This window comes from Vitis riparia, chromosome 10 (assembly GCF_004353265.1).
Source record: "Vitis riparia cultivar Riparia Gloire de Montpellier isolate 1030 chromosome 10, EGFV_Vit.rip_1.0, whole genome shotgun sequence".
Taxonomy (NCBI): domain Eukaryota; kingdom Viridiplantae; phylum Streptophyta; class Magnoliopsida; order Vitales; family Vitaceae; genus Vitis; species Vitis riparia.
In genome coordinates, this window is record NC_048440.1 from 15,489,122 (window position 1) to 15,509,882 (window position 20,761).

The following is a 20,761-nucleotide window of genomic DNA, read 5'->3' on the forward strand; positions in this document are numbered from 1 at the left end:
ATAAATAAATTTATCTACATCACTAATAGAAAATGCATTATACCAACACATGGTCAAATTTCTTATACCCTTATTTAAGCTCATGTTTTAATCCATATAGTGACTTAACTAAACTATACACCTTTTGCCCTTCTCCAGGGACCACACAACTCTCTTATTTAATCTATGTAGGTTTCCTCTTCCACTCCCTCATTAAAGAATGTAGTCTTGACACTAATTTGGTGAATCATGATATTATAATGGCAAGGTAGCACATGATCAATTCACTAATAGAGAAAATTCTAGTCACAAGGAAAAATTATCAAGTTAATCTACTCATTTCCTTTGTTTGTACCCTTTAGCTACCAACCTTGTCTAGCTTATACTTTTCTACAAACTCATCTATCTTTCCATGATGGTGTATCAGGAGAAGACATTGTTTCTTTATAGTCTTAAGGTCATCATCTATCATGGAAGTGTAGAAATCATCTGCAAAATTTATTTTTCCCATCTCTTTTACTTCTTAATATATTTTTGGGGTATATGTTCATTAGACTAATGATCTCTAATTATTCTCTCAAATATTGCTTCTACATTAGTTTGCATAGGAAAGACCATTTCAAAGAAGTCAACATTTTCTGCTTCCAATATATAGTATATTCTTAGATATAATCATTAGGAACTAGTATGTTTACTATTTTCAACATATCCAATGAATACCACATCAAGAAAGAGAACTTTCACAAGACACCCCATACTTTAAGGTATGCTAGGTTGGGTGTGCATGGCCCTTCCATGGTTGATACGATGTTTTAACAATTTTCTTGTAAGTTGTCCTATTTTGATGAGTTTTCCAACAGGAGTTTAAGAGTCCTCTTGGACTTTACTAACATTGTGCATGCATGCATTTTATTCTTAAAGTTCCTATTCTTCCTTTTAGATACATTATTTGAAACAAGGGAATTATAAGAAGTTATTACATGAATGATCCTATAATTTTTCACAAAAGGTATTAACTTATATTTCTATCATCTATCTTGAGAATTCTAAGTAAACTTAGGCAATCAACCAAGAGGGAGGGGGGAAAGGAGTTTGAATTAAGTGATGATCTCTCTCTCTAATATCAATACTATCATTCAAAAATTATGACTTTGGTTTTAGCTTCAATTTCCAACTAAAGCCAAAAACAGATAACTATCCCGAGTGATACCTAGTTATCACTACTTATGAACATATATATGTATACACCAATCAATATATTTTCTTGGATCCGATCAACCTTGGCATACTGATTGAAGGCTAGGATTCGGAATCAACCAGTGGCATCATCTCTTGGTCATTGCTGTCACTTCAATGGTTAGGATTTATAGTGGGAAAATTGGATGTAATCATAATCACTTTTTCCACATGATCAAACCACAGAAGAGAGCATGGCAATACATAAAAGAATAAACCCATAAATTTCCCAAAGTTTTACAAGCAAAACTAATATGAATTTGGAAATTAACTTATTTACTTTCCGTTTTCATGCATTCTCTGAGAAAGTTGAAAGGCATGAGGTGAAAGCAATAATGGTATATAGGCATGTCATAGGCAACAGCTCATTTGTTGTGGAGACTTAGTCTGAGACTTGAGCGTGAGTGAAGTTGCTTCTGTTTGTCTTCTGCAACTCCACTAGTAATTAACTTCTTTTCCCCTTATCCAATAATTTTTTATTAGGTAATAAAAAATTTAGGAAGACTTGGGTCCTAGGATTTGAACATCAACAGTCTTGTATGTATTGGATTAAAAAAACCTACTAATAAACCAAAGAAAAACACAGATAAGATACAGGAAATGTTTAAAATATTTAAATACTTTAAAAAAAAAAAAGAATAAAAAAAGTGAATATTCCATCAACCATATGCAATCCCTTTTCTAACTCTCCACTCACTCAGCACTCCACGCTTTCACTTAATTTCCACTTCACTGTTCTCCTTTCTACCCTAGCTCTAGCTTAGTTTGCCTTCGAGATACATATAGCCTGAAAAAGAACCTTTTGTATTCTCAAAAGGACTGAGTCACTTGGTTTGTTCCAGGGCTCAGGCCCTTCAAAAAGGCAAAGATGGGGTACCCACATATTTCATTATTATTCAACTGGTAGACCCAAAAAAAAAAGAAGGAAAAAACTAGCACACACGGCGAGGACCACTCCATGGGGAACTTTATGATTACTTAATAACAGGAAGAACATCCAAGTGAGAAAAAAGGTTGTGAACTGAGCAAAGTTTTTGGATTGATTTAAGGAAGAACACTTTCCTGTGAGCACCACCAAAAGGGAAGCGATTCATTTAGATTGAAGCCCACCAACCAACGATGGTAGAAACAAAGAATGCGACGGATATCTACATCGATGAAATTAATTGTTTGGCGAATGAATTCACACCCACCATATGTTGGGCATTCAGAAAAAAGACAGATGTGTACCATTCATTCCCATCAATGGAGTTTATTTCTGTTGTAAGATTCTAAGCGGTTTTTATGTATTTGTCTTCTCAGAAATCAAATCACAGAAAGAAATATGACTTCACTGAGATGGTAGGATTGATACTAAATGCATTAGCGTAAATGTAGTAACGAATAAAGAGTCCCTCCTCAGGCATGGGCTCAAAATTGATACCTAAAAATGCAAAGCAATTTTATTACACAGTTTTACATAAACGGTGCCACTTTTTTATAGCAATATATGCCACATGAATTGTAGTTCTCAGCCCACAAATGAAAAAAGGGTGAGTTTCTATTTTAATGATGAAACTGTGTATTCCTCGCTACATAAACCAAACTTCACAGTTCTATCACCAAGTTGGGAAGAGAAAACTATGGCACACAAATCCCCTGCTATTCACTTACTACCGGTTTGAACGAGATGCACGGCTGGAGGTGCTTAGATCAGAATGATCTTTCTTCCACATTGCTTCCAGGTTCTGAAAACATTTCAATGGCCTAACCTGCTCCAACCACCCCAAAAGAAGAAAGAAAGATCAGGAAAGAAAGATTCAGCTTTGCAATTGCAATAATCAAACATGGATGTTACTGAACAAAGCAATGGCATAAAAATTATCATTCCAGTGTGGCGCCTTATATCTAAGAGGGGCCAGGAACAGCACATTAGTTTTTTTAAATAAGAGACCAGCTTATTTATTTAACCCAATCAACGCATTCACTATCTCTACACTCCAACAACAAAAGGAAAGGTCCAGCTCATGATCATAAATATTGATGTCTGGTTGCAAATTAATAGTTGGACCAATGAGCAGCCATCTCCTGCCTGACCTTCATACACACAAGTCTGATGAGGCTAACTTGCAAGCGCCATTTCACCAGTTGTTTCCAGCCATGTGGGTCCTCCACCAGGAGACCTCATCTTCTCATGCCAGAGCATTGTGCTGTCCTAGTGCAGCAGCAACAACTTGGATGGATGTCCAAACTGTTGTGTGGAGTTTAATTATACCATACACTTTTCCACAATTGGGGATCAATCTTTGCAATAAGGTTGACCCCAGGGCTGCTTGATCTTTGCTGGGCTAAGAGAGGGATGAATGAGGGAGAGGAGTGGCCCAAAAGGGATTATAAAGGATGGGGAAAAGTGGAAGGGAAGGGGGATCACTGAAAGAGGAAAATTAGATAGAGAAGTAACAACTCATAAGAGCACAGAAGTCTTGTAAACAGGAGACAGGAACAGAGTGACATTTTAGGAGTAAAGTAAGTGCTAAGAAAGCCTAAGCTTGAGGATGAGGGCCAGCCTCAATCCTGGGAGGTTCAAGCCAAGGTCAGGCCCATGCCAAGCCAAGGCCTTGAAATTTTTTTAGGGTGGGCAGGCTACAGGTTTTACACTCCTACTTAAGGTAAGCCTATCCAAAGTGGTGTCCTTTTAACCATCACAATCCCCACCTACACTTGTCTCAACCATACCCAGAAAGATTCAATCAGGCTATATGATCCTTGTCGAGGTGAAAGCTCTCACAAAGAGGGAGGGAGCAAGATTAACCTAACTTCAACCTCCTGAAAATTATACATGCCCTCATGACCCCCTCAATCAAACTAGCACGTCAACCCACCCGTTTCGTTGGACTATCCCTATCCCCACCTCTGTTCTCTTCAATAGTCAAACTGGCATAACTTGCATGCACCTCCATTACTTCCTTGATATCTTCATTACCCACAGGCTTGATCAAAACCTCCAATTTCATGAGCTTCCCAAGTCGTTTATCGACAGCACAAACTCCTGGTACTCTTCACCCTCCAAGTCAAGTCACTCACAGAAGATTCTCCCACTTTTGTAAGTTCTTTACATGCAAGGAGGTTTCTAATGCAGGACTATAAAATTTCCAGCACTGTATGGTTTTCTTGGGTTATAGAATGAGGTGAAAATAATAAAAGATGGCTGGAAAAAAAAAAAAAAAATCCTTGACCAATCACACCACGATTCCTACACAATCACACCTAGATTTCCTAAGCAATCACACTTGGAAGACAATCATACCTCAAAGAAAGCACAGTAGATGTTGAAATTATTTATTAAAATTTTAGCTCTTTTCACTTTGAAAGAGTACATAGGTATTATATGAACTCTTATAACTATCTTCCCTAGTAGCACAATTTTCATAATTCCTTACCTTTCCTTGCAAGAATAAGAAAAGAATATTATTTAAAAACTAAAAGAAATAAAAACTTTTCTAATATAATAAGAAGACAAAGAAATAGAAACTTGGCACAAAGTAAACCACTACCTAAATTGAAACCTAACAAAAAGTAAATCCTAAAAATCAATCCTAATATAATAAAAAGACTCTAAATAGAATAATGAAACCAAACTATCCTGTTTTCCTTTTTTGTGGATAAACCCTATGGGTTCATTCCTCACATTTTCACATCCATCAAACTAAGGAGCATCAACGTGGAAGTGGTAGGGGGGACCAAGTAGCCTCTGTTTGTCAAATATGAGAATGTGCCATGAATCCCTGAGAGACCCAAGTTTGCCTCCCCATAGCAATCTGATGGCAGATTATAAGAATACCTCCAGTATCTCCCCATGTTAACCTTCTCTAACCTCTATGAAGCAACTTCCACACCAGTGGCTCAATCCAAGTGTTTTTTGAGATTGAGGATTAGTGCAGAGAGTGCAGGACCCCTATTGTGCATGCTTGATGAATCATAATGGCGTCGACATGCACAGGTCAATTCAAAAATAGGAGTTACAATGGTGCTAGTACCTCAGTTAAGACAATGAAGCTAATTGAGATGTTTGGCTGCTCTAACGTCTCCGCGTAAAATGGCAATTAATACTACAACTATTCGATGGGGTTTTCTTCGGAAGTCACAAGCCTCGCCATCATCATGTGAGCACCTTGTGTTGAACATTTCCCTTGGGATTATTTCTAGAGTCCCAAAATCTTATTGCACTTCACTTTTCCCTCAAAGGTGGATATCTTACCATTTACCATTCACATGGTGATCCTCACCATAGAAAGAACCTTCCACTGATTATCCATATACCAGATTCATGGAACATGAACCAATATTACTAACCATTTAATTATTGGAAATTGGTAAAATTTCTTGCTGGTGCAACTTAAAAGTTATAAACATAAATAGATGAAGTAATTGAGGACCTCCTACCCACCAAGGGAAAATTTTAGAAAAAAAAATTATCCAGAACAAAAGAATAGAGAAGGAAAAATAAATAAATAAATAAATTTATATATATATATATATATAGAGAGAGAGAGAGAGAGTGACCTTCCAACGCCTCTTATGACCAAGATGGTTATAAATGCGGTCCAGCCTAGTAAGTATTTGCCCGAATGTTGGTCTCTTCGTAGGATTCTCATTCCAGCATTCCTCAATCAACCTGTAGGCAGAAAGATAGGAATGATTCTTTTCCTTGACAGATCAGCGAAGTTAGATGAGCTTCACTTAGAAAGTCATAAGATAACTCAATATTTTCGAGATCAGACCAAATTGGATTAGAAAACAGTCAATTATTTGTTGTACAAGCACATTTTTCTCAGACCACAAAAAATAAATAAAAATGAAAAATACAGTTGAATCACATAAACTTGGCAAAGTAAAAGTAAAACAGAGGATATACTATGAATAGGACAAATGTATTACCAAAAAGATATAGGCTACCAAAGACAAGAAAATAAAAAGTAGTATTTTTTATGTTTCTTATCATCCATAAAAGCAGACAACTTGAACATAAATATCCAAGATACAAGTAGGACTCACTCTTTAAGTCCATGAGAATAAAGCTTGGATGGAGCTCTGAAAGGCGGTCGCTCTTGTGCAGCATATACTTTAGGAACCTCATTTTCTGGCTTTGCACTGAAAGGTGGACAGCCCTCAATCATCTGAAAGCACATCACAACTATTACTTATCAAGCGTCTTCCATTGGATGGAATTTTCGTTAAAAGCATGAGCTAGAATCTAAGAAAGTATCAATTAAACATAATACAAACAGTTTCCTCCTACATTTATCCCGGTATAAACAAATTACACCAGCAAAGAAAGAGTATATGACATCAAGAAAATGAGTTGGAGGAATATTTTGAATTTTTTTTTTAGCAATAATTTATTCGAGATATTCCAGCACACTCTTTAAATTATGTAGGCCACACTGGACTTATTGTTTTCAACATATATCTAATTACATATGGGGTACACTGCATCAACATGTTACTTTGATGTCTGTGTTTCTGTCACTTCATTAGTCAAAAAAAAATTCAAGTAATTATATATAACATAGCATATTGAATGAACCTGATTTCATATAAAACAAAAGAGGAAAGAAAAGAAATATAGCCCTTATATCAGTAGTCGTTAATATGAATCACAATTTTTTTCCCCATGATCAACAATGCCAAAATATTGTCTTGATTAATCAGAAATTCCTGTGACATTTGTAGCATGGCTATCCTTTACAACTAGAAAACAGTATAAAAATAAAAACAATGAGTACAACCAAATAAATTTGCATATAAAAGCCTAGTGGACTATCTATATGAATTCATGTAGTGAACTTTGAAGTGCAGACCATATAGAAGAATAGAGGCAAATGTTGTGACATGGCCAAGACAAGACTTCAGGAATACATTTAGTCCAAGAATGAAGAAAACTTTTACCTCTTGTAGAATTAGACCAAATGAAAAAACATCCACCTTGGTATCATAAGCTTCATTTTTAAAAACCTCTGGAGCCATATATCGACCTGTTCATGACAAATAACATGTCTTGTTACCAATTACAAATTCATGATCTGCCATGTTACAAAGACTTTGTATTTAGTTTTTCTAAGAAACACCAAAGAAATTAACAAAACAACAAAATTGTGGAGCACAAATATGTGAAAGTTCCTATGTCCACTTTAACATGCATGACTCCTTACAGAAAGGGTGTGCTAATAATCCATGTATTAAAGTTTTGAAAACAATGACAAGTAATCCAAAACTGCATACTCACAAGATGTTTCTTGACAGATTAGAGGGTAATCTTCTTTAACTGTATTAGCAACTTTCAGCAGCTTGCTAACTCCAAAGTCTGCAACTTTCAGATGTCCCGAATCATCCCGCAATATATTTCTGTTATCTTACTCGAAGGTAACACAAGAAAGCTCTGATATTTTCAGACTAATAAGGAAAATACATTTATGCAAGTGCATGTTTGTGTGTGTGTGTGTCTGTCTGTCTGTCTGTGTGGATAAGCATACATGTGCAAACAAAGCCAGTAAAAGAAAAGAACAGAAGAGAAAAGAGAGCATAAGAAAACCCAACCGAGACAAGAAAACTTACGAAGGCTCAAGATCACGATGAATTATTGCTTCTGGTCTATGCTCATGCAAGTAATTCATTCCCCTGCAAGCTTGCCAATTACAATATAATAAGGGAAAATATCCGAGTTCCTAGCTACCAGATTGAATAATATTTCAGGTTCCCATATAAAGGACCAACTGACTCACAGAAACTTAAACATGTTTGTGATCATCAATTAAAACACGTATGTTTGAGAAACTAATATATATTTTCTGTTTCTTTGACAGTCTTGCATTTCCAAGATTAGCATGAAGATTTTCTAAAATTATATTCAGAATCAATCTTCATTTCAGTTGAAGAAAACAAGATGAAATCAGGAATCTACAAAACCTCTTTACAGATTATTGAAAATTTTGCATAAGTCATCCAAAAAAATATACTTATAGGAGAAAATTTAAGCAACCAAAACAATTTCCAAAATTCCAAAAATAAATAAATAAAAATAAACAGACAAACAAAATGAGAAACAAGAAACAAAAAAACAAAACCAAACCTCAAATTTTATCACTGTATCAAACCTTATCCACAAGTGTGATTTCAGAATATCTCGTCTATGGCTTAACAAATTTGAGAGTCTAATTTGCTAAATATTGATCCAGAACACTAGAATATCAATCAAAACCAGTTTTTGTTTAGCCATTGATTATATCAATAAGGTCAGACAATATGTCTTATGTTGACCATCTATCATCCATAACTGCCCTCCTTTATCCAACTCCAGAAATTGTTGAGCAGCCAACCCCAAATAATTGAGATTAAGAACTTTTTAGGTTGAGCTTGACCTGAGTAGTTGGTCATTCATCATGGAGTAAAAAGGTTCACTATTTTAAAGATGATTCCGTCCAAGAATCCTAATTACGCAAGCTTTTTCTTCCAAATAATTAAAAGCATAGACCATAATTTTAAAAGTTCTTTATTCCAGTCACTTCTTTTAAAACTTTTTTACTTCATGAGCTATATCAACAACTGACCTCAGTTCTAACATGAAAAGCAATTATTATAATGACATCCTGATTTCATTCAGTAACATACTGAATAAATAATTAAAATATTATGACAGTCTTATGCTTTATTTTGTAACACATTGTCCAACTTGAAACTTCAACTGCAGATTCTATTTTTGTCAGATGACTATTGTATCTTTTGTGGCTGTTGACCTTTGTGCTGTTTAGAAGGATAATCCTTCCTTGTTCTGTAAGGACCCTTTGTTTTGTTTGCATGGTAGTTTTATCAGTAAAGGAAGCAAGAGAGACTTGACATTGGCACCCATGTCTGTTCAGGCGCATTTGAAAGAGCAAAATTGTAGGATTTTCTCTAGTTTTGAGTTGACAGATGTCTTTTCTCAAACCCTTTTAATTAGTTCAAAGGCTTTCCTGAGGTTGAGAGCTTATCTCTTCCCATTTTCATCGACTGCTTAGGAAGGGGTTAAATATTGGTTTTGCCTTTGAAATTGAATTCTCCTTATTTTTCTCTTTTGTGCTTTTCTTTTGTATACATTCGATGTACTAGGTGAGTGCCATTTTATGCTAAGGACTTGACAATTGTTAATAAAAAATCAAATCAAATCAACATCCAATTGTTCAATTGTCGGTCAATATCAAAAGTCGATTCTCAATTGAAAAATCGGCATATCAAGAAAATTATAGTTAATTCAAGCATATAAATTGAGTAAAGGACCTTGCAATATCAAGCGCAAATTTCACAGCTGTGGCCGTTTTTAATGCTCCTTTTCTTTTCAAGAATGCATGAAGATCTCCCTGAAAATAAGTAGCCAAATAAAGATCAGAAAAGCTAAATTCTACAAGAATAAAATGTGCTTCATAATTAACTTGAAGAAGTTTCGTCATCCTTAATTTCCCCCATAGATTGAGGCCAGGAATCTTCATTCCTTTTTTTTTTTTTTCCATTCTCTCCTTTCTTTTCCTTCTCTCAGTTTATTTTATTTTATTAGACAAGGAACTTAACAAAAACAAAGGACTTGACAACAAGAGCAATATTTTACTACTCACCACAATGTCAATTGTTTCAATTAACAAAGTGAAACTTTCATAGGTATGAACCAAAGAAAAGCAAGATAACACAAAGTTCCTTCTTAAGTTATCTAATCATATCTCCACTGACTCACACCAGTTTTTCTGAAACACAATGCTGGATATGCTGGTGATGCCCACAAAATCTCCCAACCCCTCCTTATTCCTTTCTGGAGAGTCTATCCATTGATCCCCCGCCCTTCAATGAACACTAGCCCTCCTAAATTCCTCAAACTTCTCAGCTGACTCTCCTCCACATGCTATTTGTCACACATCTCATATAGTATTTTAATTAGAACTTCTAATAGTTATTGTGCCTCCAGGCTCAACAGCACCGACATGAAATCTTTGCATTCATTTTCAGCACTATATTTCAGTAGAAATTAATGTAGTTGTCATTTTATAAACAAGTGAAAGCACTATTAATCCTCACAATTTTAATTTTTAATATAGTAAAAGAAAACAAATGTCACAATGATGCATTCCCCATGTGGAAGATTCCAGGATGTGAAAAGAACTTGTAAAGAAGCAGTAATGTAGACACAAACCATCTCATAGTAAAGGATCAACCAAAGAAAATAAAAATCCAAAATGGTAGAAATGCCTCTAATCATCTGAAGGAAAAGAGAAATTACATACATCTACATAAAAGAACAGGCAAAGCACAGATAGGCTAGACATAAAAACCTATTTAGTAAGGAAAATCACTCAAGAGCTTGAATAGATACTACAAACAATTTTTTTTGGACAGGCAAAATTAGAAAAAAGGCAATGAAGACCAGAAACCATATAAAAAAAATAAAAAATAAAAAATAAAAACAAAAAAAAACACTCATAACAGGTATTGGAGATGAAAAATGCATAGAAAAACAAGAGCACCTGACTATGCAAAAAATTATAGGAAAATCAAAGGTCCAAGAAACAGCTAATCAGTAACAGTTCCAAGGATCATTACATTAATTTTATTTCATTCTAGTAATCTGAATGATGAAAAAAACCTTGGGTAAATATTCTGTCACAATCATCATTGGACTACTTTGAGTTACAGCACCCAGAAACTGGACTACATTGGGATGTCGTATCTTCTGAAGCAATGCAAGCTCATCTCTAAATGCCTTCCTGTGCAAAACCAACAGCTTTCAGATGGATAAAAGCAATCTACCAGCAGAAATAAGGCCACAAATAAAAATCAAAACTCATTGCTAGTATTGAAAACCCACACTTTATCCTCATCAATTATCACTTCGTCCCCAAGCCTTTTTACAGCAACTTGAATTCCACGCCATGATGCAATGCGGTAGGTTCCCTGGGATATTACTTTGTCCAGTTAAATTACAAATTAATGGATGAAAATTAACTAAAATAACCAAGGTACAGTGTTTTGACATTTGGAATGTAAGTATCAGCCCACTATAAGAATATTAAACTGATTTGTTTAAAAGTTGAAGTGCATCACTTGCTAAAAGGAAAAAAATGAGAAGAAACTAGGAGTACAGTTGGATGGAAAGAAAAGATAATCAGAACAACAAACATAACTATGTTCACATGATAGATGGAAAACATGGCACATAATTACAATTCAAAAAAAAAAAAAAAAAAACAGAACAACACATTGCAGCCACAGAAATTATAACATTAGTGGGAGACTTTTGTACACAAGTGCTATCCTGAAGTTTTTATTGTTGCAATTGCTTGCTGGTAGCTTCTTAAAGATCAGCAAATTGAAATACCACTTCATGGATGACATGAGCCAGAGATGGCTCACACTGCACAAAGATATGCTAAGCACAAAAAGACTCTTATTTCTATTTATTTCAATCTGACACTATTAAAACAAACAAACGCGTACATGAATCAAAATCTGAAAGGTTATAATTTTGAGAAGCCAGAAAGCATAAAATGAGAAAAGACTGAGTATGACCCTGGGTCCAGTTTAGTCCACTTTTCAGTGCTTGGGAAGTATTTTCTCTCTGCTAAAGTGCTCTAAGTTGTGTTGACTGAAACACTTCAAGACAGAGCAGATTTGGAGCTTAGAGAATCTTTTCCACAAAGCTGGGTTAGAGATGCTTCAGCAAGAGAGAAGGTAGGAAGAGGTTTCTGACAAAAAGATTTCTATTTTGAACAGCTACCTTTTCCCTATACAGCTCCTCTCAGATAAGCCCTTAATTCAAAACTACAGCTGTGTCAAACAGACCCTACATCAAAATCAAATCAGACACCCACTGTACTCAATTCAGAAAATTAGAATGGTTCTACAAATTTCAATCAACAAAAGAAAACACAGACAATATATAATTTTGTTGATTCCCCTGCAAATGCTTTGCACTGAAATCCAGCAAACCTGTTGATTTTTATTGCATTAATTTCATTCATATCCCTTGAGGTTTAGTGTAAATACACTAAGGCTCCATTGGTTTCAAATTTCGTTAGTTAACACCCCTATAGATGTATTTCATTTGTAAATTTATTTTTAAGAGAATAAAATTTATTTTTTATAAAATTGTTAAAACACACCTACCTATAATATCTTTAAAAAATACATTTTATAAATAGACGAAATTTATAGGGGTGCTAATTGATAAAATTTGAAACCAATGGTAGTTAGTTGTATCTACACCAAACTTTGAGAGTCCAAGTGAAATTAACCCTTCTTTATTTTAAACCTAGCATTGAAATGTGAAGAACTTATCTCATTCCTTGTTTTGTAAGACCTAGTGTTTTAATCCCATTATTTCAGCAAAAATGTCTAAACTTTTCTGTGTAAAGAGAAAAAAACCCCACATCTTTCTTTCAACAAAAAGAGCTTAGTCACCTTTCCATAGTTCTCATGAATGATTCCATGTCATTCACCAAATTTGAATTCCACTTATGGACCAAGCAAAGAAACTTTCCTTGTTGCAGATCAAAACTGCTTCATCTGCTCTTCAAGATATCTGTCCAAAACCATCCCTCCCATGCTTACAGGTAGTATACACAAAAACAACCCAAGGCAAAGCACAAACAAAGATGGTCTACAATAACAGGGCAAAGCTAACCACAATAAAGAGTATCTAGGAAATTCAACATAGAGAGGAACTCCAACAACAAAGAATCCCTAGACCACCCCAAAAGCATTTGAATGAAGAGATCCTTTAATCTTTGGTCAGAAAGCTCTTCATCTTTGAAGGCCCTTCGATTGCGCTCTTTCCAAATACACCAAAATTAGCAAATAGGGGCCAAACGTCAAATTGCTCTTTTCTTCTTTTGAAACCCCTTCACTTTCCACTATAAGAGGAGATTTCTCACTTAGGCTGAAAATACCCAAACCAATCCAAAAAAGGCTAACAAAAAGGTCCATAGCTCTCTTGTCTTGGCACAATGAATCAAAATGTGATCAACTAATTCTTCACTATCTTTACAAAGATTACATTTGTTGACCATTTGTCATCCTCTCTTCATTAAAGTATCTACAATTAAGATTTTCCCCTAAACAGCTTCCCAAGCAAAAAAGCAAGTTCTGAGAGGAGCATGGGATCCCCAAATCTCCTTGCCAAGAAAAACTACATTATTCTCCACCCCCAAAAAGTGTCCTCACCTTCTTGCACTTTTAACGGGTAAAGAAATCCCAAAAAGTGGGTCACCTCCTCTACCTCCCAATCTTAGAAGGGTCTTCTAAATTGAACCTCTCAAAACTCCCCTTCCCTTCTTTTTCCCATAATTCTGCAACTGTAGCATTTTTGTGGGATGCTATCCTGAAAAGAGTAAGGTAAACATCTTTTAGCTTAAAGTCTCCTGCCCAAATATCCCACCAAAATCTTATTCGGCCACCATTCCCTATTCAGATAAGAGTTTCGACACTGAACTCTTCCCACCCTTTTCTAATGTCCTTCCAAAGGCTCATACCAAATGAATCCCTCCTCCCTTTAATAGTCCAACCCCTCTCCATCTCCCCGAATTTTCCACAAATGATCTTCCTCCACAAGCTTTCACACTCAACAAAGAACCTCCATAACCATTTGTCTAGCAAGGCTTGATTGAGATTGTCCAGCCTTCTTAGTCCCAACCCTTCAAAAATTTTAGCCTTACACACATCTAGCCATTTTACCAAGTGGATCTTTCTCCTATCTCCCAAATCTCCCCACCAAAAGTCTCTTTGAATTCTCTCTAATCTAATTCTCACTTTTCTAGGAATTACAAAGAGGGACATAAAATAGATAGGGAGATTTGAAAGAGTGCTCTTAATAAGGACTAGTCTTCTTCCTTTGGATAGGTAAGGTTTTTTTCCAAACGGCCAATTTCCTTTTAAATCTCTCCTCAATTGAATCTCATACACCATAACGCTTAGTAGGGGCCCTAAAGGGAACCTAGATAAGAAGTAGGAATCTTTCCTACTTGGCATCCAAACAGAGAAGTTGCTCTATTTACATCCTCCGTCTCTCCTATTGGACTAATTTCACTTTTTTGCAAATTGATTTTCAGACTTGACACCAATTCAAAACCAATGACAATCCATTTCCAATATTTCAACTACAATACATCATCCTCACAAAAAAGAAGGGTACCATCAGCAAACAAAAGGTGTGAAACTTAAGTCTCTTCTTCCCCTCTACCATCAATCTTGAAGCCCCTAATGAACCCTCCCTGTTTGGCCTTTGCAATTAGGCTACCAAAGGTTTCCATTACCAACACAAAGAGATAGGGTGAAAGAGGGCCCCCTTGCATTAGGCTATTGGGCTATTGGGCTATTGGGCATATCTATTTTTTATATCAATATACATACCCTATTTGTTTCATAAAAACTGAAATACTCATTTCCCATTTAATGCAAATCCAAATTTCCATCAATTACCATTACCCATTTAACATATAGCGAAATTTTCATCCAATACCCATTACCAATTTAAACCCAAATGCCCACCACATACCCATTGCCCATTTAAACCTAAATACCCATCATATAACAATTACCCATTACCCATTCTCTGCACAAATACCCACTTCCCATTTTGTTTTGAACAGAAGAGTGAAGATGCATGAATCAGTCATGGATGAAGCAGCAGTAGCAAAGTGATGCAAACAGAGGATCCCAAGGCATGCTAGTCCTCTCTCTTTCCAGCCTCTATTTTCATACCTCACCTCCTCTCCACCGCCCTTCTCTCATTCTCAGCCCAAATACCCAAACGCAAATAGAGGTTCCTAAAGGCAACATGACCAGATTAATTAGTCTCAGCATCTTCTTGAAGTCATCACACGAATCATCCAAAGATGACTAAGTCATCTCCAAGTTGGCTGAGTTGTCTCACGATTCAACAAAATATCAAACTCAGTCACCGGAATCATAATGGACATGCCAAGGCAGATATTAGTTGCCGAGCCATACCAATCTTGGTCAAGATTTTGAATCTTGTCACCAACATAAGGACTGAAACAGCTATAGGTAAAGAAAATGCATTCAAGAATATTGGCAAAAAAAATATTGATGCCATTTACCAAAGAATCCACAATAAAATTAGCAAATGTTTTTGTCACTGGCAGTTTTAGAAGCAAGCAAGAATTAGTGCAATGAACTTTCAAAACAAGACCAGTAAAAGAACAAGTTTAAGGACACCAGCATCCTAAAGAGAAAAGAACAATGGATTACCTTAGTTATGTCAACACTGTTTGTAAAATCAAGCTCCTTAGGATCAATTTCATACTCTGGGACTTCACGGGCATTATTTACATGCATGGGAGCCATCTAAACACAAAAACACAGGAAAGGAATAAATCCAAACCATGCTATCAACGAGAACCAACAACTAAGGTCTGTACATACTTCTTCAAAATCAGCAATTACAGTTCACTTATCACCATATATATATACAACCAAGTCCAAGACATACCAGATGTTGTGCACCATGTTTCTCCAGAAGTTTGATTACATCATGGTTTTTGTAATGTATTGCATCTGCAAGGGGCTGTTCAGGTACCATTAGCATATTGCGAAAATAAATACAGCTACAATAAATATGGTTCAGCCTTCCATATGAACATCTAGATATCTGAGAAATGAAAATAATTACAAGAGAGATGGAGAGAGGGATGGGGGGCACAACATATACAGTTCAACTGATAAGTGCTTTAAAATTCCACCATTTCCAGAGAAATAAAAATATGGTGAAACTTTTTTTCTTGCTATGAAAAATATGTAGAATATGGTAAAACTTCCTGCAATTATTTCAGCATCCTTTAGTTTTTTGAAGTATTTAATTAAAGATTGAAAGAACCAGTCCTTTATATATCTGCTCAAACCAATACAAGAAGACTGACAGGTGCAATTCAAGGGAAAAAATGAAAAAACAAAATTATGCACGAATTACAAAATGGCCATGTTACCCAACATTTCATGGAATAGCAAATAGGTGAAAGGACAGGGAGGGCAGCATCTTGGATCAGTTGAAGGTCCCCAAACAAAACACAAACAATGGAGGATAGGAGCTACTAATATTTGATGGAATAAACCAAAAACGAAAAGTGTCTTTTAAAGAGAAATAAGATGAGAAAAAGTAAGCCAAATTAAAATCCAATAACATAAGTTTTGCTAATTTATAGAGACTAAAACTATAAAGAATAGTAAATAAGATAAATAAAAAAAATAAAAGGAAAGTAAAACAAAATTGAAGGAAAGGTTTAGAGGTGAATTTGAGATTAAAGGTGCATGGGAGTGTGAATATGAGACCATGGGAGGATGAATATGAGATCCTGTGTGGTGAGATGATGAAAGGATTAGTGTAGATCCTATAAGATGACAAGGACCTCTAACATCATCTAGAGGGAATAAGTTTCTAGCACCCCATAAGAGGTGCCTCCTCCAAAATGTGAAGAGGCATTTTGGAACACTAAACACTAGGGGGATCAAAGCAAACAATATCTACATAAGATACTAGGCCATGAAACCATGTAATACAATTGTACACCATCAGCTTATCAATATCCACAAAGGACAATGGGTTACACCATATAACATAGTTGTATGGTATAAAAGGCAAAGAAACATATTAATTGAGGTAAGAAACCTTAACTATTACCAATCTAAGATCTTGGCACTTTTTATATTGATGTCGTAATCATTTCTTTATATAACTTTATCCCAATTTTTATTTTCTAGAAAAAGCACTTTGAGTCCAATTTCACTGGCTTCTCATTATACAAAGCATATTTAATGGATGTCCAATATTATAGTGGCACAAATAATGTTCAAAAAATGATACAACCATACCAAGCAGGGGAGGAGCCAGGTTAGGATCAAGGGGGGGGGGGGGGGGGGGGGGGCTGTTCAGGTATAAGGAGCAACAAGTTTACCATTGAGCTAACAATTTTGTTATATTTTGCCCCCTCTGAAATAAATCTTGGTATTTTTTTCCCCTAGCACAAGTTCCTGGCTACGTCACTGACACCAAGTCCAACCAGCATGCCCTAACCTGATACTCGACTTAAGCTCAGATTACCAGGTAGCAGGAATCTTATCTGCAGGAATCTTATCTACATTATGTAAACAAAGACATGAAACAGAAGCCTGATAAAGTAAAAAACATAAACAAGAAAGATTCCTACAAAACTGGACCAACAAGTCAAGGACAGATCATAAACATAATTATATATCTTTATAGCATATAACTAACTGTTACTGGAGTTGGAACTGGGGTCTGAAAAAGCAGTTTCAAGGCCCCAATTCCCTGCAACCAAATAAGTTTAATTCACTTTATGCTTCATATAGGTGCACAATTGGAAGTCCAGTTTTCCACACTTTTTCCTTTTTTCGTGGAAAATTGAGGTCCGTGGAATTGAAATCCAATCGGAAATCATTGTTCATTTCTCTATTTAATATTCGAAACTACAGAAGTATAATTCCAGGCGAATAACCAAACAAAAATTCGTAATTCATCAATGAACAAAAGAACCAAAACACATCGCAGTCGCAACAATTCAAAATAGAGAGAGCAAAAAGCAGCAATCTTACTGTGCTTCCCCAGCGATCTTCGAGGTCAATTTCAGCCCCATTCTTCAACAAAAACTCAACCACATCGCTGAAGCCCTGACACGCGGCCACATGGAGAGCCGTCCGATTATCAATATCCCTGAAATTGACATCCATTCCCGAATCCAAAAGCTCGCGCAGCCCCTCCAAGTCGCCCTCATTTGCCAGATACATCAGCCTGACCCTGGGATCAATCCCCTCAACATCTCCCTGCTCACCTTCGGTCAGAGCTTCATCCTGGGCCCTTTCCGGCGCCAGGGACGACTGCTTCCCCAAGGTGAACCTCACCGCCGTCTTCGATTCCACAGCCATCGGAACCCAAAAAAACAGACGATTATTTCAATTGAGTAGAGCTTAAACCCAAAAACTTCCGAATTTGGAAGATTAAACCTAAGAAGTGGTGATTTGGATCTAGAGAGGAAAAAAAAAAAAGTTCGCGGATTGAAAAAGAGTTGGAATATCCAGTGGTAAGTAATGTTGACGATTTTTTGAATAAGCGAAGATATGCGGGTGGGCGGGCGTCACGCGCTGGTGGAGCGTGAGAGAATTGGATTTCGGCAGACGCGGATGTTAACTGTATGCCAACTAACGTATGCTGGAGGGAAACAGACGCCTTTCCCCTTTGAGCAGGAGGAGTTCACATGAGTGGGACCCACACTTGTAGATTCTTTCGATTTTAATATAAAATTAATCTTTAAAATAATAAAATTAGTGAAAATTCCGTAATTTAAAAACCCAAATAATATCTTATAATCTAAAAGAATAATAATAATAATAAATAAATAAATAAATCACCTGTACGACCTTTTCATAATGATAAGTTGCTTTCAATATAGGTTGTTAAAACTTTGGAAAGCACAAAATTAATTTTCTACTAGGGTTTTAGTAGATAAACATAGGGAGGTTAGGTAGCATAAGGCGAGAAAAGCAAGACTTTACACGTGACCATAACTATGAATAGTTGTTGAAATAATTAAAGTCACGTCACTTTTGCAATGCAATTGTTTTCCCACTTATCCGCCATCACCCATCAGCCACCAATATTCACATATTCTAACTTCTATGTCCCAAAGAATACGTAGGGTCAAACCAAACCACAGCGCAAGTAAGCCCCATAGATCGGTGCATTCCATTCTTGGTCAAATTGGTTCGATTTTCAATAACACACCATTTAAAAATTGACTTTGTTTGGATTTTAAAAAGACATGGTCGAACCAGTATTTTAAAATTTTGTGTTCCGATGCAGAAGCAAGGAGGTGAACATTGGACGCCTTCGTCTGTAGTTGACCAAAACTTTGTCCAACAACAAGTGGAGGTTTCATAATAACCTCCTCCTCTTCTTGACAAGAAGAGTGAACAGTTCAATGTCGCACACATTACGTTGCTTTAAGGGCCTTCTTTAAACGACCTGAGACTCTCAATCGCGACCTTAGATTAGGTGGAACCACTTGGTAGAGATTTTTATTTACTATTTTATATATTCTATTAAAACAATTCATTGAGTTATGGTCAAATTAATTTTAAAATGTAAATATTATATTTTGAGTTAGAAATTTTAAATACTCATTCTATTAAAGCAATTCATTAGACTATACTCCAATTAATTTTTAAATATATCTATTATATTTTGAGTTAGAATTTTTTTTAAAAAAAAATAAACTAAATAGCTACATCAACTTTAACCGAACCAATTACTTTAATAAAACTAAACCAATCTTAAACAAGTTTATTTGGCTCATTTCTTTCAATATTAAAAGACCAGTTTGATTTTGATTCAAGAATAAATTGATCATGCCAACTCATTTAATTTTTCTTCCAAAAATTTATTAAACCTTACCTTTTTACACTTTTTATTTTTTTATATGTATTTTTATCTTTATGATTATTTATTATTTATAATTTCTTTTTTTAATTTTTTTTAATATAGTTACAACAAAGTAATATAAATTAAGTAATACCATTTATATATAAAATATTGATTAGAATGACTAATTCGTTATTTAAACGATGAATCAAAAAATTCTATGAAATCATAAAAGACAAATTTTTCTATCAAAATCAAATCAAATCAAATAATGGTAATTAATAATATTAAATAAATTAATTTTTTTATAGTCAAAACAAAATTGTTGACTATATTACCATTTTTATCATTACTTATATTCTCACTTTTTTCATCGTAATAAATACGAATTGACTATTAATAAAAAAACTTTCACATTTAATAATGAATAGATAGTTTTTGGCACACTCAATCATTTTATATAGGTAGATGATTAAAAAAATAAAAAAATGATAGAAGTAACATGTGACACAATCCTTAAATTCTCCTAAGTTTGGATGGTGAAATTCCAAAGTTTAAAATTCCAACATGGAATATGAAATTTCATTAAGAAGATGGGTTGGCTGAATATGGCAACTTGCCTAGACTTTAAAGGCTTTGAAAATTTCCAGATTGTGAAATGGGACATGAAATAGGATCCGAATATCCAACAAATTAATCAGTCGGTGGCTAAAGTTGTCAGACTTTTGTACTTCAACTTGATTTTAACAATAGACATATGTTAAGGAAAAGTCCGCATGTTTGGACTGGGTAAATGGATTCAGCCCATGAGATGATCATTCCAAGAAAAAATAGATGCTGACTTGGAAGGCTTTTGAGAATTAAAAGTTGGTTATGCCACCCAATTCTTGTGCTGGAGGATAAGCTCATGAGTCTTAAGTTATAAGTTATATTATCATATGGAACTTAGTCATATTTCCCATCATGGGCGTTGGGTTTTCAAAGATTTCCTCTTGAGGATAGGCTGGGTGGGTGGATATAATGGTGGATGGGGTGTGGCCCAGTGGGTGCGTGGAGAAGAGTGTTTTAACTTTTTCTCCATTTTTTTTATTCATTTAAATG

At 35.3% G+C, this 20,761-nt stretch overlaps 1 protein-coding gene across 1 annotated transcript; it reads right to left on the reverse strand.

Annotated features, from left to right (window-relative positions):
- Positions 1-2,557: 2,557 nt before the first annotated feature.
- LOC117923931 (integrin-linked protein kinase 1-like) lies at positions 2,558-18,411 on the reverse strand. Its single transcript, XM_034842432.1, has 12 exons — positions 17,839-18,411; positions 15,722-15,796; positions 15,481-15,576; positions 11,081-11,166; positions 10,859-10,979; positions 9,508-9,587; positions 7,810-7,872; positions 7,481-7,599; positions 7,144-7,229; positions 6,250-6,371; positions 5,758-5,869; positions 2,558-2,966 (listed from the first exon to the last, which is right to left on the reverse strand). Exons 1-12 carry the CDS (start codon positions 18,166-18,168, stop codon positions 2,868-2,870), a joined length of 1,389 nt encoding a protein of 462 aa, XP_034698323.1. The 5' UTR covers positions 18,169-18,411; the 3' UTR covers positions 2,558-2,867.
- Between the last annotated feature and the right edge of the window lie 2,350 nt (positions 18,412-20,761).